Source organism: Misgurnus anguillicaudatus, chromosome 13 (genome assembly GCF_027580225.2).
Source record: "Misgurnus anguillicaudatus chromosome 13, ASM2758022v2, whole genome shotgun sequence".
NCBI classification, from domain to species: domain Eukaryota; kingdom Metazoa; phylum Chordata; class Actinopteri; order Cypriniformes; family Cobitidae; genus Misgurnus; species Misgurnus anguillicaudatus.
The window spans coordinates 1,228,733-1,251,949 of NC_073349.2; the positions used below are offsets into that span (position 1 = coordinate 1,228,733).

Consider the following 23,217-nt stretch of genomic DNA (forward strand, 5'->3'; position numbering starts at 1 on the left):
CCTTCTATAGAAACACACACACAAAAAATAATAATCTTGAGGGTCTTACTTGTAAAAAATGTACTTCCCGAAACTTTAGGGTCATATGCCCTGTGCTCTGAACATGCAATGCTATGTGAAGGCAGCAGTCTGCACTTGTGGTTTTGGTTTATAACATCGTTCTGTAAAGTAGCAGCAGAAGTGCTGTGACATGTATTCAGCACAATAGAGAGACAATGTGGATTTATGAAGAATTTAGTAAGAAAACTGCAGAACAGGGTTTTATAGGTAAAAAGCTTTCAGAGTCAGACAGGATCTCTTAAGCAATGTGGGTGTTGAGTACCAAAAGGTTTGAACCAAGGTAAGAATTCCAAGGTAAAGATGACAAACCAGCAAGCAATAGCTGCCATTTCACCATTTAGCAAATACATACAAAAAATAATCAGTGCTCAAAATTCTCTTTACTCAGATGAACAATGGTAAACTCATAACAATGATTTATAATTTAAGCTTTGAGGTACGATTTCCCAGGAAATTGTGTCATTAATGTCATTTGACTTCAACCAACTAAAGAAAAGTACATAATGTAAGCTGCATTTTTTCCCTTTAAACAGAGATGGCAATAGAGAGGCAAAAAAAAACCCCCAGATTGCAGCTTTATCATTCTTATATCAAGTTTCTGTAGACGTAAACTTATTGTTCAAATGATTTTTTATAACTATTTTACAAAAAAAATGTTTGAGATTAAGCAAAAAATGCTGTTCTGCTACTGTACAACTTTGAACTTAATACTGCATATTAAAATACCATTATCCTCACATACTGTAAAGCAACAAGGCAGGTTTTACAATTGGCTTGGATCCGCACATTTAGCATTCACTGTGTGACAATGTATTACTTGCTTAATAACATTTTAAATATAAAATTTGATTACAAATCCTACCAACAATTTTTTACATGTAGTATTGCTGTCTTCTGAATATAAGGGACAATGAAGATTTAGAAAAACTCCTTGTTCTAAAACATTTTCTGTAAGCTGTTTCACAACAATATAAAAATAAAGTTGGATTAACTAAAATACCATGCATCATTTAAATTATTCATGTACTATTTAAAATATAGGGCTGGGCAGTATATAGTGTTTTAGGCGCAGTATGCAGTACGCCTGTGCACGGGTGTAGTTAAAATGAGACGCTGTATCTTTAAGAGGCCGTGTGGTCTTGGTGTTCTGTAGGGATCGGCTGATGGGGGAAGGGCTTTCACACATCGACTCATGGCGGAGAGGAGATATCAGACTCGGTTCGATCATACCGCCGCGGCCGCTACTTAGATCCGCTAAACCCGCGTCTGATTATTCCGAGAAGACGACATGAGCGCAGCTGAGATTGCGGACAGACTGCATGTTGTGTTTCTGCTTTTATTGAGTCAGAGAAGTCCGGCTGCATCCATACACGGTACGACAAAACAATACAATACATGTGTTATTATTATCAACGTTTAAAACAAAATATGATCACATCTTTATATTACATACGTAGACTTTCCTGTCTGATCCAAAACAATGTAGACATCTTTATTCCATGCTATTGATAATGCAAATAGGATAGTGATTTTTTTTCATTGGATTTATTTGTATAAAGTGATTTTATGGATTGTATTCCACTAAACGAGATCAGATCCCGTTTAATGTATTCTAATGAAACATATTAAACATTAGATTACGGCATAAATCTCAGAATTGGTTCTTGTGATGTGCAGTATTTGTGTATCTGTAATAATTTGACATTTGCGTCAAATTATTACGATATGTATATATCTTACATTAACCGTTAGACATCTGTATAATCGATAATCTTTGCCTATATATTTACCTGTCCAACCTGTACATGTGCATGTATCAGGCCTCTCTCTCTCTCTCTCACTCACTCACTCTCTCTCTCTCTCTCTCTCTCTCTCTCTCTCTCTCTCTCTCTCAGTGATGTGTGTGGGACATGCACAGCTACCCACTCCTTTTGTTCTTTGTTGTTTTTCTGATGCACATTTTCTTCTTTATTTTCATAGGTGTCCCTGTTAGGCCAGGGAGGGTGTGAATTTTCTAAAAGGAACTGAACAACAAACAGGGGAAATGACTGCGACTGTGGGCTTCTCCAATGGACCTGTTCCTTGGACGATGAGCGACACTGAAGTGAACGGTATCTACCGTGACCTAGAGCTGGGCACTGTATTGACTCTCTTTTACTCGAAAAAGTCTCAAAGACCAGAGAGAAGGACGTTTCAAGTCAAGCTAGAGACCAGACAGATTATCTGGACCAGAGGAACGGATAAAATCGAGGGCGAAAGTAAGTGATCATTTCTTTAACTCCAGGTGGATTAAATCCTTGTTCGTCACGAGAGGTTTAGAGACTTTGTGTGAAAGTTTATATTCCTTCAATAAGTCTCCTAAATAATTCTTTTTTTGCAAGAGAGGTTGGTGTCACATTAAAAAGCTATATTCTGCTTATTTTATCAAGTATACATTTTGTGAACCTCCATTGTCACTGAATTATTTGCTTACAAACTACACTTATTAAACAACTGCTCTGTAGTTTTCATATCTGACAATTACAACTTGTACTCTGTTTGTGGTACATATTGCAGGCCTAATAATCTTGCTTGGTTTGATATCTGACCATAACCACAGTTCTGGCCCTCACAGCTTCATAACACACTTGGCTTTATCCTTGGTCTTTAAAAGAGTTGAAAATGACATTTGTCTTGGGACACTAAAACATAACAAAAATAAAAGACTAATACAGATGTGTGTGGTTGCTCTGTAGGTCTAGGTTAGGGCTGATTGGTTTTGTGCTAACATGTATAACAGTCGTGTGCTGCTCATCTTGGGTCTGATCGGAGCGTAGGCCCATCTGCACTGCTGTTCTCCTGCAGCAGGAAGCCTCGAACACAGCTGCGCTCTGCTCCGGATGCACCAGCCACGCGAAACAGTAAAAAAAACACCAATTGAGCTTCAGTGTGGTGTGATTGTGTGCATTATGTAACTTTTTAAATAAGACATTTACTAGAGCTCCTGTCAGGACGGATCTAATAAATGGATCAGTTTGATATAAGAAGAGGTTAAGTTATTTGATTTCAAGCGAGGTCAAATGGGATTGATTTATTCTGCGCTAAGAATTGTGCACACATGTTCATTCCTGCTGTCCTCTTGATAAGACGTTACATGATCACAGGAAATTTGCAGCTTTAGGTGTGCAGAAACCTCATGAGATTAAGACTAAATATTGTATGTCTGTTCATGGAAAACATGGACTAAAAGGAAATTTTCAAAATTGTGACTTTAAAAGTTATAATGCCATGCATGGATCAGTTTCTCTACTTTATAATATTTCCTTAGTGTTCTTCTTATATAGTTGAAATTATGATTTGATAATCTGATGCGTTCAGCAGCAAATATATTCCTATATTAGCCAGATTATTGTATTGTAACCATTTAATGTTGTTTTTTAGTTTATGAAAGCAATATTAACCCTTCTCTTTGATATTTAAGGATTTTTATTTAAAGTATTTTAACGGTATGCTGTACACACTTTGCACACTTTTTTTTAGTTTAATTGTAATGTTTTGTCCTCCAGAGCTTATTGTTTTCAGAGCATGTCACACAAGACATATCTTTACAACACAATCAGCTCTTTTATTTGTGTTAATCACATGAATGTATAAATCATTGGCCTACCAGACTATGTGGATGTTAGGGGTGGCACGGTTCACAAAACCCTCGGTTCGGTTCGTATCATGGTTTTATGGTCACGGTTCTCGGTTCAGTACGGTTCTTGTTATTATTTTTTCTTTTAATTTTATCACTCCAGAAATGTATTATCTTATTAATGTATTAATTTTCCATAATTTAGGATACAGTATTAAAAAAGTTATATCATGTAATCATGCACAAACTGAATTTGACTTTAAACACATTATTGGGACCATCTCTGAGGAAAGCCAGGTGAGATTTTGATACAGCAAGAGGGAAGACATTGATGATTTCAACATGCTTTTTGTTTATTTGGCAAAAAAGAGAATGTGTATTGCCATTAGGGGTGGGAATCGCTTGGACCCTCGTGAATCGATCCAGAATCGATTCTTAGGTCCCGATTCGATTCAGAATCGATTCTTGACGTACTAATTTGTATATCTGTGACGTCATTACGTCACATTTGCTCTCAAAGCCAGGTTAATGTTTGTGCTTTTGCTACTAGTCTCTGAACTGTCATATACTGTACTTTAATGCAACTAAGGGATAAATAATGTCATTCTTACATACATATATGTCCTGTTTCTGTTGTAAGACATTAAAACCAGTAAAAATAGTAATTAAATGTGACATATTAATTCTATATGTTAACCGTCATTAACTTCCACGAACTGACGTGCTTCTAGCATCATCATTATACACAGTGATCTGTCATCATAGGTAACATGAAATAAAAAATGTTTCCACACACCAAACTTATACGACACTGGTGCATCCCCCAACTCCGGCATACTTCCTTATCTCTCCCACTTGCCATTTCTACACGTAACATAACCTGCAGTACTACACTCCAAACCAGTCACCTCTTCTTTCGCACGAAAGGGAAACACGCTATCTGAGGTCACACAGGGCATGAGGCTATAGCGCATACCATGAACCGTTGAACCGTGCGACGCACACGCGCTCCGAACCGAGACAAGCGAACCGAACGGTTCGGATTTTTTTCATGAACCGTGCCACCCCTAGTGGATGCGATCTAGAACTTGCAGGGCATAGTGATCTAAAATGTCAAATGTGCCAGGTTATTCTTTACGCTTTGTTGATCGCATTTAAACTTTGCATTGTTAAGTCGGACACCTCATTCTTTATCAGTATGAATTAATTTTAAGCAAGATTATCAGATAAGATTGGTTTTTGGTTGGTTGGTGAGCTAGAATGAAACTAGGCCAAAACTAGTTCCCATGACTCCTCACCAAAGTTACCTGCAAAAAGGCAATCGTTTATCATTGTGTCAGCCATTGATAAAGTTTGCTGTGTGTGCCAGTGAGTACAAATTGTACTCACAACACCCAGGTTTAAAGTATTACAAGCTCTGGTGTAGTCATTTGGACATTTCTGATGGTCCCGTTTTTCCTGTGTTTACGATGCGCAATATAACATGTGTTCATGTTTCACGTGTAAATAAGCCCATTATTTTTGTTTTCACGTGTTTGCACTGTTCTCAAAAACTCTATGAAGTCTCTCCTTTAGAAATACATAACGAGTTTTGATTGTGTAGCTAGTTTAGTGTGTTGTGATTCGACAGCAGCTTAGCTGGCGACTGACGTATTCCTGTGGGTGGAGGTTAGAAAAAAAAACTCTTAAATTGACGTCATATATATGGGAAGTAGAGGGCTGTAGTCCAATCCTGCCGTTCTCTGTAGTCCTTGAAAAGCTTATTCTGTTTATTTAGAAAATATATCGCTTGACTTTGAACTTTAAGCTTTATAATTTAGCAGGTATTATTTGTGCTCTAACAGCAACATTACACACTAACTAAAGTTTGATAAATGGGATCCAGAAAAACGGCCGCTTTAAGGTGGTTCTGTGTTATGGCTGCATGATGTATTGGTTCGCATTTTGTGATCTCGATGGAGAAACATGTAGAACATGCAGAGAAAACAATTTCAGTCTTACACTATATGAGAACAGTTAGTAGACTTAGTATCATTTCACCTAGCAAAAACATGCTGGTAACAATTTAATATGGTTTCAAAGAAGGTTTTAATAACATAATCTGCTCGCTTGACAAAGACATATGTAATGCTATCTCACAACAATTTTCCTCAAGTTGTCATCCCAGAGCTATACAAGCTATACACTTGCTGCATCCCTTACACAAATGAACCATGGTTTTATTGTGGTAAAAGTGTAGTAACACAAAAGTGTGTTTTTTTTTGTGTTAACTGTAGTAAAACCATGGTTAATTTCCGTAAGGGATTTGCAGCATGTACTGTGCAGCTTACCAACAGCACAAAAACTTCAAGTTAACATTACTTTATTTTACATAAATATATGCGCAAAACCGCTTGAAGACTCTTTTTGACTGTTGGTGCAGTTTATATAACTGTAGTTTTTCAATACACATTGTTTTCGTCCAGTTCTGGTGCATGTTCTGGTCACAAAATACACGCAAGACATTACCTTAACAGTAAACTCGGATTACTCATGAGATGCGAGTATCTGGCAAACGTGAGTGTCTCTTTTATCATAAACCCTTTAGACGCGTCTGCAGCAGGCACTTATTTTGACAAGACACATGATGCACACAGGATCTCTCAAAGCGCAGAACACATATTTTGATAAAAGGAACCACACATGACGGGCTACATACATGTTGTGACGAACTTTGCATCGAGCGCCCTAGGAAAAAAGAAGTCACCGGCCGCCACTGGTTAGTGTGCGAGTAAATGCATATAAACAGCGCTTTGTCAACAGCCATTTCATAAGCTATACAACAAAATATGAATTATTCTGACATTAAATACCAGTTAAGAAATTCAGTGACATTTAAGCTGTTTTGTTTGTTACTTTCCTGACAATATTATTCCAGTTATAATATTTATTCAATTCATATTATTCTTTACTCTTTCAGACTCCTATTTAATACATTGTATGCAAAGAGGGAGTGATTGGTTTTTAAAAAAATCAGTATCGGTTGATCTCTAAAAAACATAAGTAATAATTTTCCTTTTTTTAACAGACTTATTACTTTAAATATCTCTTTATTTTCTTTCTTAATAACTTGCACATGTGTGAGTAAATATATATTTTTTTGTGTAATCGGCTTGAAAAAACCTGCGTTTGCCTGTTTTGATTTGAACACCATAGTTAGCATTATCAAAACGATGACATAGAGAGTAGCCTAGTGTTTATCTGAGAGTGTAATGGCTGTATTTCCACACTTGACATTTATCCAATGCAATATTTCAAAATTTTCACTATATCTAATGATAGCTATTTCACGCTATCCTGTATTCCATGCAATTGGGCCATCTTCTCCTGCGAACCCGTAGTGGAAAATGTGACAGTGAGACAGCGCTGATTAATTTTTTATGATTTTTTTATTTGAATGATTTTTATTTAAGATTGGATTTTACAAGAAGATGTTATAGCCTATATGAATCAATTATCACTCAGTACAAGTGCAAATAACTGCTGGATTTAATCTTCATGATAATGTGTATTTAACGTATGATATGGAGTGAATTTGTGTGTGTGTGTGTGTGTGTGTGTGTGTGTGTGTGTGTGTGTGTGTGTGGCATCTATCCTTGTATACAATACTATACAGTTGGTCTATCAGCTAGTTTATTTCTGCATCAAATTATTTTTACTGAACATGGATTGGATCTAATTAATATTGAAACTGACCAACATAATAAGAGAGGCACAAATTAAGCTAAAACAAATATAAAAAGGCAACATGACAACCTTCAAAGGTGGTTTTTGCTATTCAGCATTTCTTTTATTAACGACATTAACTCATTTTTTACATATAATGGATTTCTTTAATAAACATAAATAATGCCAGTGCTATTGCTTTAAACAGAGTATAAATATTGCTACTTCAAAAAAAGTTGGACTTCTTTCCCCCACTAAAGTGCAGTCCGTTTCTTTTATTGTCCAAGACATTTGAGCCAGCTCAACAAAGGTTTTCTGTTGGTGCTTAAGTATAGTGCACACCAGAACATTAAAACATTTTAATTGAACAACAGACATGCAACACATTCCCTTTAATTAACAAACTATCGGTATCGGCTTTCTCATGCTATTTTTAATTCATAAAAAATCGGCCGATAAATATCTTCAATCTCACTTAAGTCTAAGAATCACCATCTGTGTCACCAATTCCCTTTGTCTCCAGTTACGTTTTTTTAATAGATCATAACCTTTGCCTGGGAAGTGCCGCACGTTTTGTGTGTATGCACGCTTTATAAATGATGCCCCTGGTGAAGTCATCCGGTATTTCTCCTATCCCAATGAAAAACAAAATATCACAACATCAGTTTTTACCTGATATTGTGCAGCCCTACTCTGCGTGTATGTCTCAGCGGTCCTGCTGCTGCGTGTTTGCGAGACAGGAAGACACTCGGTTGTGCCGTGCAGTCTTGTGTTTCCTGCTGTGCTGTTTGGGATTGTCAAGCTGTTCTCTTGCACCCAGCCCGAGCTCCTATCTCAGGCCAACTGCCTTTGTCCTGTGTGTGTTTGTCCCAGTCAGAGCGGCTTCCTCCTCAGGATTGTTGTGTTTCTACTAGCAAACTTTTTTATATAATAAGTAACCGATGGGGCGAATGTAGATGCTGGTTACTAGCCCTAAAGAGGTCATATTTTTTGGTCTTATTCACATACTTTGATATGTTGCTCTGTTTGAAAGAACAAAATACTTTTAAAAGTTTTAAACAAAGCAACTACTCTGTTTCTTGGGTCTGGGGTTGATTTTTAGTGGAATGAGTTTTTTTTTTAGAGGGACACATTTTAATAAAAGCAAATAAATTTAAAGGAATAGTTCACCCCAAAATAAAAGCTCTTTCATCATTTACTCACTTTCATGTTCTGATGACCACATGTAAGATATTTTGGGGCTGCTTACACTTGGTATGAAGATGTGTTTACATCGATCGGATCACAAGTGGACGAGAGAGACACATTCTGTTTACACCTGGTATGTAAATCCGTCTCTTTTGTCCTCTTTTGACTGCTTCTGTCCTGTTTACTGTGAGGGGATGGTCTGTGGAGACGGTGGGCGAGTCTCTCTGCTTTATTTAAACACGAGCGGGAGTAATGACGGTTTTAAATGGACACAAACTAATATTATGTCAGAGTCCGCTGCTTGTGTTGTAAGTAAACATGCTGCACAGTGTTATGTATATGTTAGAGCTTTCTCTGATATTTTAGCATACGCTCGCAAAATGAAACCAGTGAAATACGCGGAGATCAGCCGCTTTAGTTTAATCAATGAAAGGCTAAAAATAGCGCCGTACACTGTGTGTTTGTGCCAGAAGTCAGAAAAGATGTAAAACATTGTGTTCAGTACCTCAGATTAGATACAGAGAAGGAGATCTCGTATGGCTGCTCGTATATGCTTCAAAAGCAATCCGATCGAAAGGGTTTTCGACTTCCTCTGAATGTGGTTGAAAGTGGTCGAAAGTGGACGAGCTCAGGACATTTTGATCCTTTTAAATGGTCAGATTCACACAATTATCGTAACTGCATGGGAATTATGGAAGTCATGGAAATTAAAGAGTAACTAAACCTCTACTCAGAGTCTGACTCCACCCACTGGCAATATTTGAAAAATGCAAGAAAAGTGGGCAGACCCCAACAGAGATAGAGGGATGAACTGAGTACGTGCCAAGGGTGTGGTGAGATCGTAACAAGGGCGTGGTGAGATTGAACCTGCTTACGAAGGATCGTACCGCTTACATCACGCAGTACCGCAACATCCAACAGGAAAATTCAACTGCAGTAGCCACTGTTCAACCTGAAGAGGGCAGCACTAAGACGTTTTACACCATATATTGTAGCATTGAAACACTTTATAGCCAAATGTCAAAAAAGTTACTCAAATCATCAATGAACGGCACTTATAAAGCCCCATTCTTACAGATCATTAACTAAAAAAAGTTGGTTTAGGGTTTAGTTACTCTTTAAAGAGGTTATTCTGTTTGTTTATTTTTACACTAAATGTGCATTTATGATGTTAGTGATTTTTGTTTGTGTAATTATTTTAATATATGTAGTTTTAGTTATACATGTACATGAGTACAAAACAGAGAGGGATTTTCTCTTGAATCTAATATGTTAGATTAAGCATTTAGGATGGTACACCTCTCAGAAAATGTACAAAGATGTTTAATGACTATTTAAATAATTGAGATCGCTAGATGACGGCTTAATGTGCTTATTGTTTATAAAAACCTCAATTGTGACCCAAATTGACACATTTTCTTTTGCCTCTAGCTCAAAATTAGATGGTGCGCATTTCGACTTATTTTGCCAGTATTGGCCACATGTTATTGAGAGTTGAATTGGGATACTGTAACTTTAAGATGTGAGAGAGATCTTTGCTCTGTACTTGTGCTGAATGAATGTCTGAGTGTGTGCATCTGGTGTGCGAGGACAAGACCATGGTAAAATGAAAGTTTAAACTTTCAAAACTTTAAATGCATGCAAAAAAAACAACAACTTTCGGCATGAAGATGCATTGTCTGCAATAGATATATATGAAGAGCTTAGTTCCAAAACGTGATAACCGGCATTTAAAAAAAATTGTTATGGCAAAAAATCAGTATTGTATCACGTCAGTATTAAAAAGTAAATGTCTTTTTACGCAAAATCTGATATCCGCCGTGTTATTCTGTCATCTTTTCTCCCTTTTTTCCAAACCACGACAAACGCCAGTTTTCCTTCTCTGCAGAATGCAATAAATCCGCTTAACCAATCACAGCGCATGTTTGTCCACACAATGTTAACAATAATGTCGATGCTTTGAATACACACAGAATCCTAGTTTTCCTCATCTACTTTGTACTTCGTGATCAACAAACAAACAAAAACAAAATAGTTATTTTGATGGCATTGATAAACCTGTTTCACACAACAGCATGAAGCTTCTGTCATGCTAACACATTGACAGCAGGGGACCTTATGAAAAACTTTTCATTATTTTACTTCAAGTCAATGAAAATTGAGCAGGACCAAAACATTTTACAGCTGATCGCTGTAAAAAAGTTTAAAGACAAATAGAGCTGTCGCGATTGGTCAACACAATCGACTGCGTTGACGCTGATAATTTTTATATCAAACATTTTAATAAATTAAAAATAATAATAATAAATATATATATAAAAATGTTTAAAAAAAATTATATTAAAAATTATAGTCGATTCTATTATTTTACCTTTTAAATGTTGTTCTCTAACAACCGTTTCCTCCACACCACTAGAAGGCGTGAACCTTATGTCTATCGTCGTCTCCACAGTGGGCTGACTGGGCTCAGTAAGCAACAGTTTCCAAAGAATGAAGGGGGGTCGAGTGCAATGTCAAATGAGTTAGTAAGGAAAGTTATCAAAGGCCGAAGGGGTCTATGGGAGTACTTCAGATTAGCTGGTAATAAAAGGCTGGTTTGTAAACTCTGTAAGGTTTCGTTGGCATATCACAGTAGAACCAGCTCGATGCATGAACATCTGAACATCTGGAAAATGCAAAACTACCCTAATTTTTTGGTTAATTAACTCATCCGTTTAGGCAGAACTAATAAAATCTGCTGTTCTTTTTAAAGAAAATGATCGCAAGGACTGGAATGGATTGATCATCTCGATTGATCTGTGCCTGCGTTTGATAATGTTCAGGCATCTGCTGCGCCCCGGCCACCTGACTGCAGATTGATCCGCAAAAAAAACCCATAAAAGTACCATGAGAGCGATTGGAAAGCATGCGGAGCAGTCTGCTCTCATGATGCTTTGATATCATACGCCATCCGTTTGTATCGTTACACACATCACAATTAATGGACAGCTATTCCTGTGACGACACAGCATTCTGTCTTCAAATGGAAAAGAAAAGAAAATGAAACCCGTGCATCACTTTCAGGTCGGTTCACAAGCTTGTGAAAATGTATAGCTTTGACTGCTGACACCACCAACTCATAATTTATATCATGTAACTTCAATTGTTTTAAATGACATTGTGCTGCGCTGCGTTTTGAAGCATGGTAAAATATATATATATGCTTAAGAGACATTTGTTGTTTTGTATATGCTAATAATTACACTTATTTATTATTTAAATTTACAAAACCTGCTTAACTGAATGCTTGAGTGTTAAATCGATCAAACACATAACCATACACATCAACTTTTGCTTTTGTTAATAGACATCTGCTGTTTTCTTAAAGCTGACTTTTAATTTACTTACAAGACATTTAGTAATTTTCTAAAATTGCTTGGATTTTTTACTGACATGTAAGATCATCTTTGTCACATTAGATTTAGCCATTAGATACACAGGTACAGATAGGCTATAATATATTATTGCATATTTGTAGTTTGTTATACAATTATAATTTATAACAGTAGCATTTTAATAAAGTTTTATTTTCACACATACTATATTTGTGTGTGATGTTATTTAACTAAAGGTGCACCACTGTAAAAGTCCACTTGGGCACCCATTTGGCCTGCAAGGGCCCTGATCATAAATACACACAGATATATACTGTAAATAAATAGTATGTATATATTAATTAGTGTATACCACTAGACCACTAAATGAATATAACATGGCAAAGATGAATGCACATTTATATATTGATTCAATAGGTTTATAGCATTTTGAAAAGAAAAAAAAACTTAAACTGGATTTATTGCATTTTGCGGATAAAATAATCAGTTTTTATAATAAATCTCTGAAAATCAAATTATTTATTTGAATTTTTTATGTTATTATAAACTAAAGATATGTGAAAGTTTGTAACAGAAAATAGTGGTTCTCATCTATAATGACAAAAGTGCTTGGTTTCAACAAATCTTGTGAGTAAATATATTTTGAGTTCTGTTTTATTTTATTGGTCAGAATATCAAATCTATAACAGTCAGTCAGACCGCAAAAAGCCAATAACAGGTGTGGTTTGACTGATATGGGGGTTTAATGGCCGACATACAGTAACTTGAATGTGACATAAAAGGCCTCAACAACCATTAAAGTAAATTTGGTGTTCACTTTTTCAAGAACATTATGATTTGCCCTGAGAGGAAAAATTACATGCTGAAATAAAAAAAGAATATAATAATTCTGTGGATGCAGTTCTTTTACAATCAAATCCTTTTTTGAATCTTGACCAAGTAACATTTTAATTCAAGAGATAATCACACATGCTTTAATGCATTACACCAACATTTCTTAAACATTTAAACTACATACATCAAAATCTGCAAACTCAAAACAGGGGTTTGTTGTGTGTATTCACTTGTTTACCTAAAAGTAAGAGCAATACACTGCTGTATATCACTTCTTCAGGTTTCAGAAGTTGGTGGGCAGCGCAAAATAAATGATGACTCTCTCTAACCATAATGTACATTGTTAGATAAATAAATGGGAAATTACTGCCGCAGTATACCTTTTTATAAATTTTGTAACCGTAGTCAGATTTTAAAGGTTAGGGTTAGGGTGTTAGGGTTTTTTCCACAGTTTTTCCACAGTTATGCTACTGTCTCTGACGCAAAACATCTCTCCATCCTTTTTTTCATATCCCAGACAGTCAAATTCATCCCTCCAGCAAATGGAAGATTTCATATCATTTTTTCAAAAAACTCTCTCTTGGTTCTTTGTTTTTGAGTTTGTGCTTTTTCGCATGTATTGTTCCGGGTCATGGAGGCCTTTTAGGTAATAAAACAATGTACTTTGCTGAAGTTGCCTGATGGAAAATTGAAACGGATTCTGATTGGTCAGGGTTTTAACTTTTTATTTAAAAAAAAGTGTGTATTCCTGCAGTTTTTGTTGTATGTGGCAGTGTGGATTTGGATGTAACGGTCTATATAACAAACAGAAGTTCTTATTATTGTTTTTGACATTTTCAAGTTATTCGTTCAGGCATTTCCAAGACAAGTGAATTTTACAAGTCTTAATGAGCCTCAATGAGCCTTGTAAACTTAACTTGGTCTCGTGAAGGATATTTACAATTTATCGGTCACTTATTCAGGACTTTTATCTAATGTCACACATCTAGTCATGTGGAGGACGTCTGTGGCAAAATTTATGATGCATTCCTTTCCAACAATGCAGTTAAATTTTGCAAAAACTGGTTTAAAATATTTGGGTTATTGAGACATGTACTTTTAGATTGTAGGAATTTGTGAGATTAAACTTAATTTCATATTTTTTATTTAATTACTAAATGAAACCTTATAGTAAATTTATCTTTTATTAGTTTTTAATTTATAAACATTTTTACTTGCACTTTTGAATGTATTTTGCCGGGCCATTGAGGCTTTTTAGGAAATTTAAACAACGTACCTCACTGGAATAAAGTTAAAACGGATTCTGATTGGTCAAGTTTATCCCAAGCATAAAAGTGTAATGATTTGAGAGATTTAGACAAAGTACACTGTAAACAAAACGCAGCATTTTTGTCAAATCAACGTATACTTTTTGCCACTTTAACTTAAAAATTAATTGAACATTGAATTGACTTGCAAATGACATCTAGGGCAGAATTTGTGATGTGTTGCTTTCCAGCAACAAGGCAGTTACATTTTATGCAAAACTGGTATCAAAAGAAGTTTCATCTTTATGTTGTAGTAATATCTGTGAGGTGCAACTTATTTTAATAAATAAAATGGTTCAGATTTTTACTTGCTTTAGTGCCACAAAAAAGCACTAAAATGAAACGGGCCTGATTATTTGACCCATTTAATCTTAATAGATAGGGTAATGTTAAAAGTTGTCAAAGTAAACAGTCAGTAATAAAAAATGAACAATAGCACAAATAAATACAGCAGAGAAAACATGCAAATGAAATAATGTTGAGGTTTTTGTGTTGATCTAACAGTACTGTACTTTCAGGTACAGAAATGGAATAAAGTGGAATGTTGTCCGTTGTTGTTGTTGTTGTTGTTTGATGTAACATTAAAAACAAACAGCAGCAGGTTTATTTGGGATGCTGTCACTAAGACGAAATACACAGGTCCAATACTGTTACACATGCGTTTTATTTCTGAACTGTTCACATTCCCTAGACATAACATCCTACATTTAGGAGGATAATTGAATTAATCTGGGCTTTTTGAGAATTTTGTATAAATAAGCACAAGAAAGTGCTGTCTGAAGCCCTAAGTTGTGGCTTTCCGGGTGTGCGTGCACACAGAACTTCTCAAACAGGACGCAAGAAGTGCATTAAATTCTTTGGCATCATCTTTACTTGAATATTTAAATTGGCAAGCCTAAAACACATAAATAATAAATGAATAAACTTTTGTGATGATGCAGCACTGGCACGATCAGGCATGTGATCGTTCTGGTAACTGGCTATCAGGCACTCCTTATTGTTGAGCCCTGCTCATGTAAGACACATTTGACTTCATAAACCACATTTCACACATGGGCACTTCCTGTTCCTCCTGATGTGAGAACTTTTATAGTTAACTACTCTTTAAAGGAATAGCTCACCTCCATGAAAATCAGTTTATTTTGACTGATTTAGGTTAAACTCAAAAGAAGTAGCAATGCTTGAAACCGGGGACACCAATTATCTACTTCGTTCCATCTGAACCTGAGACAAAACTAACCATTAAAAACATTGTACTGAGCAGTTCATCAACACAGTAAAGGTGCACACAACACATTTAATTAGGATCTTTCACGGCAGTATCCTTTAATGTTATTATATAGTGCGAACGGTGCTGTATTTAAGGCCCTATCACACTATAGACTTAAAGCACTGCAGTGTTTCTGATGGTGCACTGATTTAAACAATAGTGTTGTAGACACATTGGACAGCTATATAGAGACAGCCAAATCTTTTTGCAACACTGCAGTGCAGAAAACAAAAATGCTTTTAAAGTCAAATTCTTTTCCGTCTGCAAAACAATTTACAGTAGGGTAGGCCTATATATGACCATAAAGACAACTTTGAAATGACTAGGTAACCTATTAACTTTCTTCATGACAGCATTTTGATGGATAGATGTTGTTAGTGGATTCTAATTTAGAAATATTAAAGCGGTGCGCTCAGACTTGCCTTTTAAGGCCCAGTATTTCTTCTCATTTACAAGGCTTTTTATGTTACATATACATGGTTATCTGACTGTAAAAATAATAATGGCCTGATCAGACCTTATCTTTAAAGGTGAATATCCAGTTGAGCTAAAAGTATTTATATTAAACAAATCTCACCTTAGCTGACAAGGAAATGCATAGACTGGACCTCTTGAAATTTCAATTGAATACCTCAGCCTAAAAATGCTGTTTAAGGATTTTGGTTCGCCACTTGGAACAAAAAGATACATTGGTGAAATTGCTCCTCCGGATATAAAAAGAAATCTAATTGATTGACCCATATCATGTCGCCCTTTGTATTGTGATGCATATTGTATCATGTATTTGTTGGTGATACACAGCCCTATTGTTAGTAATAAAATATTTATATTTCCGTAAAGCAGCTTTGCTACCATTTACATTGTGAAAGCTACAAATAAAATTGAATTGAACTTTCTTGATTTGTTGTTACAGTTTTGTAAATATGCATGTGGCATTTTTATCAGCCTACGTATACATAGATTTAGAATAATGAGTGTCTGTAACTGTAATAAACACACTGGAAAACAACTAGATTGTCTTTCCCTTTTAACATGTTTAGATGTTCTGTATAAATTAAACAAAGCTTCTTTGACAGAAGCAGGTTATTTTACATAATCATTTTACTCCACGTAAATTTGTTTGTGTGCTATTGATATAAATTTGAGCAATTGATTTGAATTTTCACTGTCAACGTTTGCTGTTTTTACTATATTATTTCTCTTGTTATACCTGGCTTGTTAAAGGCAGGATAGGCAGGAATTATCTAAAAAAATTTTTTCCAAATTAGTTTAAACTGTCTTTATATACCAATACACAAGTAAATTGTAAGTACTCTGAAAAAGAGAGTATAAAACTCGAGTGTCTGTAGACCTGTCACGACTGTTTTAAACACAGATTATTTCCATTCGGGACGAAACAAATAATTGGCTTGCGCGACTATCACTCTCTCTCTCACGACCATGGCACCACCCCTGTTGCTACAGGAACGCCCACATATGCGCAAACCCGATTCATTTGAGAAGAGTGCACGAGGCACTCTAGGAAGAGCAAAAGTAAGGCAGAGAAAGAGCATTCAGAACTCACAGTACCTACATATGCAGTCAGCGAAGGCAAAAAAGGCAAAAAAAAGGAATAAACGAAGAAATCAAACGAGAGTAAATATCGCGTGGCTTTTCCTCGAGTCGACGATGCGGTAGCGACATTGTCTCTGGAGTATAGTCCTCATCAGAGTCAACAATACTTTAATCACGGAAACTCTTACATACAAAACGCCGTATATGTTATGAATCTTCCACGAAATTCACCTTCATCACAGTGTAACTGATGGTTATCAAACGTGTATCAATGCAACCTGTTTTGAGCTTTGTCTTATAAATATAACTAGCTCGTACCGAATCAAACAAAATATATTCTGGTTCTTCATTCTTCATTGGTTGAAACGCGTTCTAAGCCGTGAAAAAATACCACGGTAAACCCACGGTTCAGACCGCATTACATAAGGATCACTGCACCACTGTTGCTGCATACTGACTTATGAAATTTTTAATTTGTCTACAATTGCACAATTATGGCGATATCCAGATAAATCCAGAGGGGGTGGAGTGAATAGAAATAATTAACTGTGCTTAAAACAGTCGTGAAAGGTCTACAGACACTTGATTCTTATACTCTCTTTTTCAGAGTACTTACATTTTAATTATGTATTGGCATATAAAGACAGTTTAAACAAATATGGGAAAAAAAGTGTTTTAGACTTTTTTAGACTTAAACCTGCCTACTCTGCCTTTAAGAGTTCAGTTCTGTTTTTATTGACACCAGAAAGTGAAAATCGGAAGTAGAAATGGTGCTGACATTTCTTGTTCAAGAAATGTGGATTAATTATATTTGGTGTGTGTGTGTGTGAGTGTGTGTACCTGGTAATTATCACGTTGTGGGGACCAATTGTCCCCACAAAGATAAGAATACCAGTATTTTTGTGATTTTGTGGGGACATTTTGATGTCCCCATGAGGAAACAAGATTATAAATCAAACAGGATGATGTTTATTGACAGGATGAAGTAGCAGAAGGGTTTCTGTGATGGTTGGGGTTAGGGAATGGGGCGGGTAAGGGAAATAGAATATACAGTTTGTATGGTATAAAATGCATTACGTCTATGTCCCCATAAAACATGGAAACCAGAATGTGTGTGTGTGTGTGTGTGTGTGTGTGTGTGTGTGTGTACATTTTTTGAAAATATAACCTTGATATTTAATATTGACTGATTAAGGTCAATGTGAAATCAATAATTGAAATCAATTTCTGATGCTCCAAATCTTATCATTAGATTATGAGACTTTAGCCTGGATTTCACTTATATTCTTATGTTTCATCAAACGTGTTAGCCTGACATTGTCATACTCAATTCTAGTCAGAATTTGAGTCTGATACCGCTCCATTGAGCTAAAATTATGAGGCGTGTCTCAACCGAAAAATGCCTCTCCACTCACTTGGATAGACCTACGACCAATCAGAGCAACGGAGTGTGTGACGCATGTTGAAATGTCGTCTTTTGCAGCCTGACCGAACTGCTAGTAATTTCGCTACAATGAAACTAACATCATTGTGATTATACTAAGTCTGAGTTAGCGAACGTACATCAACACCTACTATGTTTACAACATTTCATTTATATCACAACATTAAGTATTTACTAAGTCATACAGTCAGACTATCTCTTACCATTTGTACGTTAGGTGAACTTCATCCACGACGATAGCTACCCATTACGTTGGCTTGAAAAATATCGGAGCCTAGCATGTCCCTCCACTTATTCAGCAGTCACGATTCCAGGCTTCCGAAAAAGAAGCTGGCAACGACCGCTAATTATATCCATCTCGTCGTGCACGCCGAGTTGCATCACCGTGATACCCATTTCAGTTGCTTCTTTAACTTTGTCCTCCATAACTGCGACCAACTTTTGCCGAATCCCGTAGGAATGACGGCGAAAACATAAACAAATGCATTGATCGCGTTTCTCTGTTCCTCTTTTAAAATCAATGCTCTGTCGATATCTTTTAGAACAGACTCAATGTCAGATTCCACACATCTGAATTCTCCAGTGGCAGCCATTTCATTGTAAACAGATTGAACACACGCGCTCTTTGGTGACGTGTTTGATACGTTACTGTTGATCATCTGTCCATCATCGTATAAAGCCCGCCCTCACAATTTGATTCGTCGGCCACTTTTGGGACTCGCATAGTAGCTCCTCAACGGAAAAACGCCAGACCGATCTTCCCGTTTTTCAAAATGTGGTGGGCGGAGCTAAGATCGTCTGGCACCCAGGCTAAAAAAGTGTCAGTATGCTTAACAAATTTGGATACTGCATGGTACTTGGAACTCCAAGATATTTTAAAGATTACTTTTTTTGTGAGGTTGTAAAATATTTTTGGTAATGTATCAAGCATTTGTCACTGTGTTTCACTGTTTAGAATTAAATACTTTTTCTGAGCACTTTTGCAGAACACTTTTGATTGAATGTCTGTGCTGTCTTTGTATTACAGTTGATATTCGGGAGATTAAAGAGATTCGGGCAGGGCAGAAATCACGTGACTTTGAGCGATATGTGGAGGACTCGACTGCCAGGCCGGACCAGGCCCACTGCTTCGTCATTCTCTACGGCACGGAGTTTCGGCTCAAAGCTCTCAGCCTGGCAGGTACCACACACACACACACACACACATTACATATAACACAAGTCTGCAGTGTTATATTGTTTACTGTATGATATAGTATTCACATAACGTGTGTGTGTATACACAATTGCAATGAAATGCAGCATTATGCTTCAACACGCACCCTTTCAATCCTATCTTTTGTTTGGCAGCTACCTCTGATGAAGAGATGGTCATGTGGGTGAAGGGTTTGACCTGGCTGGTGTCAGATACATTACGCTCCCCCACGCCCCTGCAAATAGAGAGGTGACCTTTGACCGTTTTTTTACTCTTTTCTAGACCCCATTAGGTATTGATTGATGATATGTGATCTATGCGATGTGTACACATATGTCAAGTGAAGTTTTGGCCTATGATCAAGTACAGATATTTTGAAAATCAAGGTTATTAATGGTCAACATTTAAATGTTTTTTGTCATTGGACACATGCAGGTGGCTAAGAAAACAGTTTTATGCAGTTGATCGCAACAGGGAAGACAGGTATGTTCACAAGCATCAACTTTATTGTATTGTATTGTATTGTATTGTATTGTATTGTTTTGGACCGTCAATTTAGTGCAATTATTGAAAAAGTTTAACGCTCGACCTTAGCATGAGACACTAATGATGCGAGTCACAACACAATAACAACACAAATTATTCATAATTGGCAAAAGTGGAACATGCCATATGCTGTGCCATAATCCTAAAGAGGGATTCTGCATTTAGAGAAGTTGCTGGTACAATTGACATGAAATCCAGTTTCTACAAATCTTCAAACTACATTCCTATGCTACACATTGTTATATTGTAACGCAACATTAGGTGTTTTCAACTTCATGCAGCACAATGCAGACCGATTAGTGTACAACTGCGAGAGAGAATTATACAGAGTGGTCTTTTTCCAAATTAGCAAGTTTTGCAAGTGTTTTTTTTTGTGACGAAAGAAGAAAATGCTTCTGGAACACAGATCATCAGTCACAGTTAAACTTTATCAGATTAAAAGGTGCGTAATAATGTTTGGAGATGTGTAAACATGCATAGATATGTGTGAAGGAATGAGAGGCTAACATGGCACAGTGGATGCTCTGCATTGGAGATTTTGATGTTTTCCTGGTGCACAAATGCTGTTTGTTTCCTATCTGTGCGTCTTTATATTTTGGTACTTAAATGTAAAGAAATGGCTGACTCAGAGGTAGTGGGCCTTATCAGTTGAAAACACACACTCGCACACAAACACACTCCTGTTGGGTAAATAGAGCACAGAGACGGCACATCCTGCGACAGGAAACAACATGAGAGCGCGCGCGCGCACACACACACACACATAGAAGGTAAATACAGAGAGACACCGGAGGGGTGGAGAGTATCAGTTTGAGATATATTCAAAAGAAACTTGAGGTTGCTTGTAGATGTGACGGATTAGAAAACATCAGTGAATAAATCAAAAGGAAAAGACAACATGTGCAGTAAAGGTGAACGATCCTAACCACTTACAATGGAAAGTTACCTCAGCAATACAAGCATCATACATCATACAACCATCATACAATGTATATGTGTATATTATGTATATGTATGTGTATGCATCATTTAAAAATGCGCCATTAAGATGAAATAACATATATAAGTCACAGTAGACTATACGTCACGTTTATTTAGATAATTATTTCACAAAATCCAAGCCGAAGAACAGACATTTAATCTGGAAAGGCAAGTTATTCAACTAAACAATAGCAGATAGAACAGCAGGCTGAATAGATGTGTGTACGTTAAAGTAATATTATCAGTTATTTAAACTATAAACCATAGCATACAGAACTTACCTGGAAGGTTAAATAGTCTAAATTAACCGAACAAGCCAACTAGCGTGAAGTTCACATACTCGTCATTCCACATTACAGAACCCATTGAATTACATAAATACAGAAGCAACATATGACGGACTCTCACAGCTGTAGACGGTAATGATGTCTCTTGCCTCATAAATGTCAACATTAATTCATACTGACTTACAAGGCACACCTGACTATATGACGCAGCACCAGGCAAGTCATGATAAAAACCGTGCCTTATAGACCGGAAAATACGGTATTTTGTTTGTTTGTTGATCACGAAGTACAAAGTAGATGAGGAAAACTAGGATTCATTCTGCAGAGGAGGACTGGCGTTAATCACGTTTTGGGAAAAAAGGGACTAAAGATGACAGAATAACATGGCGGATATTGGATTTTGCATAAAATGAAGAATTGCCTTTTAATACTGACCAGATAGAATACTACTTTTGGCGGTAACTTTTTTTTTGGAACCAAACTCTTCATATATATAATAGAGATAATAGATGATTGATTTAATAGATAATTGATAATAGATTTGCACTAGTTTTCTCTGCAGTGTTAAAGATTAGAAACCACTGCATATTTTTTGTTATTTTGATAATGTTTCCTTATTTTAATTTAAGTAAATTAATGCAAATAAAAAATGAAACAAAAGTGACCATTTTACTTGCATACATGCCTATAATTAGTAAATCTAGAAAAACTGAAAGGGACCATTAAAATGATTTTTTTCTGCAGCTATGTATACACGTGTGTATGCATACATGCATATAAGTATACAACATGCAACATATCACAGTGGACATAATCAATTTATATATTAAAAAAAACTCTAGGGGACCCTGCTTTATAGATTTTTGAAAAACTTGAATGGTAAAAACCGATGTGTTGAAATTATTGTGTGTATTCATTGTATTAAACTCTGTCATAATTACTTTCACCTTCATGTGTTTTCTGTTACAGAATTTCTTGTAAGGATCTGAAAAGTATGTTGTGTCAAGTCAACTACAGAGTTCCCAACATGAGGTTCTTGCGGGAGAAACTTCCGGTAACACAAGCAAATCTGGATAAACTGTTATATTTTCATTATATTACTATAAAATAGATATATTACCATACCATATTAGTATGCCCAACTGACAGAGGGTATTATTGACTTAGTCAAAATAATTACCTAAAATCACCCAAATTGTAGCATCTCAGTTGCACATGATTCGTTTTTAGGATATATTTATGTAAATTATTTGTTACATTGCACATTTTTCCAGTGTTTTTCATCGAGCAGAGTAAGTGATATATCGAAGTTGTCAGTGTCTGCTACACGAATGTAACTCATTCTGTGTTTAAAAAGGATGGAAACTTTAAATAAATACGCTGCATTTGCATGCTTAGGACATTGCATTGTAAGAATGTACCGGGAGACTTCAGATAAAAAGCATTGATTGGTAAGGTACTATTTGATCATGAAAATCTGATAACTTTTATATATTCAGTATTGTGTTTGGGCAAACCAATATGGTGGAGTGGTGACTTCTATATTATGACGTCTAGTTCTTTATTGTAGATCACTGGTTGTGACGTGTTTTTAACATGAATTTTTAGGACGGAGAGCTGAGGAATGGAGACGTGTCGTATAGTCATTTCGCCCAGCTGTACCGCAGTCTGATGTTTGACGCTCAAAAATCGGTAGGTTACACATTTGTGTTATTTATGTGTTGGTGAAATGGGGTGAGATTTGAACCCTTCCTCCGTGAGCTCTGAGCCACTTACACCCAAGCAATCATTTGTCCTGCTTCTCAAATGGCCTTTTCGTCAATACTCGCCTCTTTTAAAGATGCTGGATCACTCGG

General features: G+C 36.2%; 1 protein-coding gene across 2 annotated transcripts in view; it reads left to right on the forward strand.

The window, feature by feature from the left end:
• The first annotated feature begins 1,191 nt into the window (after positions 1 to 1,191).
• plcg1 (phospholipase C, gamma 1) overlaps positions 1,192 to 23,217 on the forward strand; it is a 52,432-nt gene continuing 30,406 nt past the window's right edge. For both annotated transcript variants that reach the window (XM_055189448.2, XM_055189449.2), the window contains exons 1-7: positions 1,192 to 1,433; positions 2,041 to 2,318; positions 19,380 to 19,532; positions 19,703 to 19,796; positions 19,983 to 20,030; positions 22,331 to 22,415; positions 22,970 to 23,053. In XM_055189448.2, coding sequence (XP_055045423.2) covers positions 2,105 to 2,318; positions 19,380 to 19,532; positions 19,703 to 19,796; positions 19,983 to 20,030; positions 22,331 to 22,415; positions 22,970 to 23,053 — 678 coding nt within the window. In that variant the 5' untranslated portion in view covers positions 1,192 to 1,433; positions 2,041 to 2,104. The remainder of the gene's footprint in view (positions 1,434 to 2,040; positions 2,319 to 19,379; positions 19,533 to 19,702; positions 19,797 to 19,982; positions 20,031 to 22,330; positions 22,416 to 22,969; positions 23,054 to 23,217) is intronic.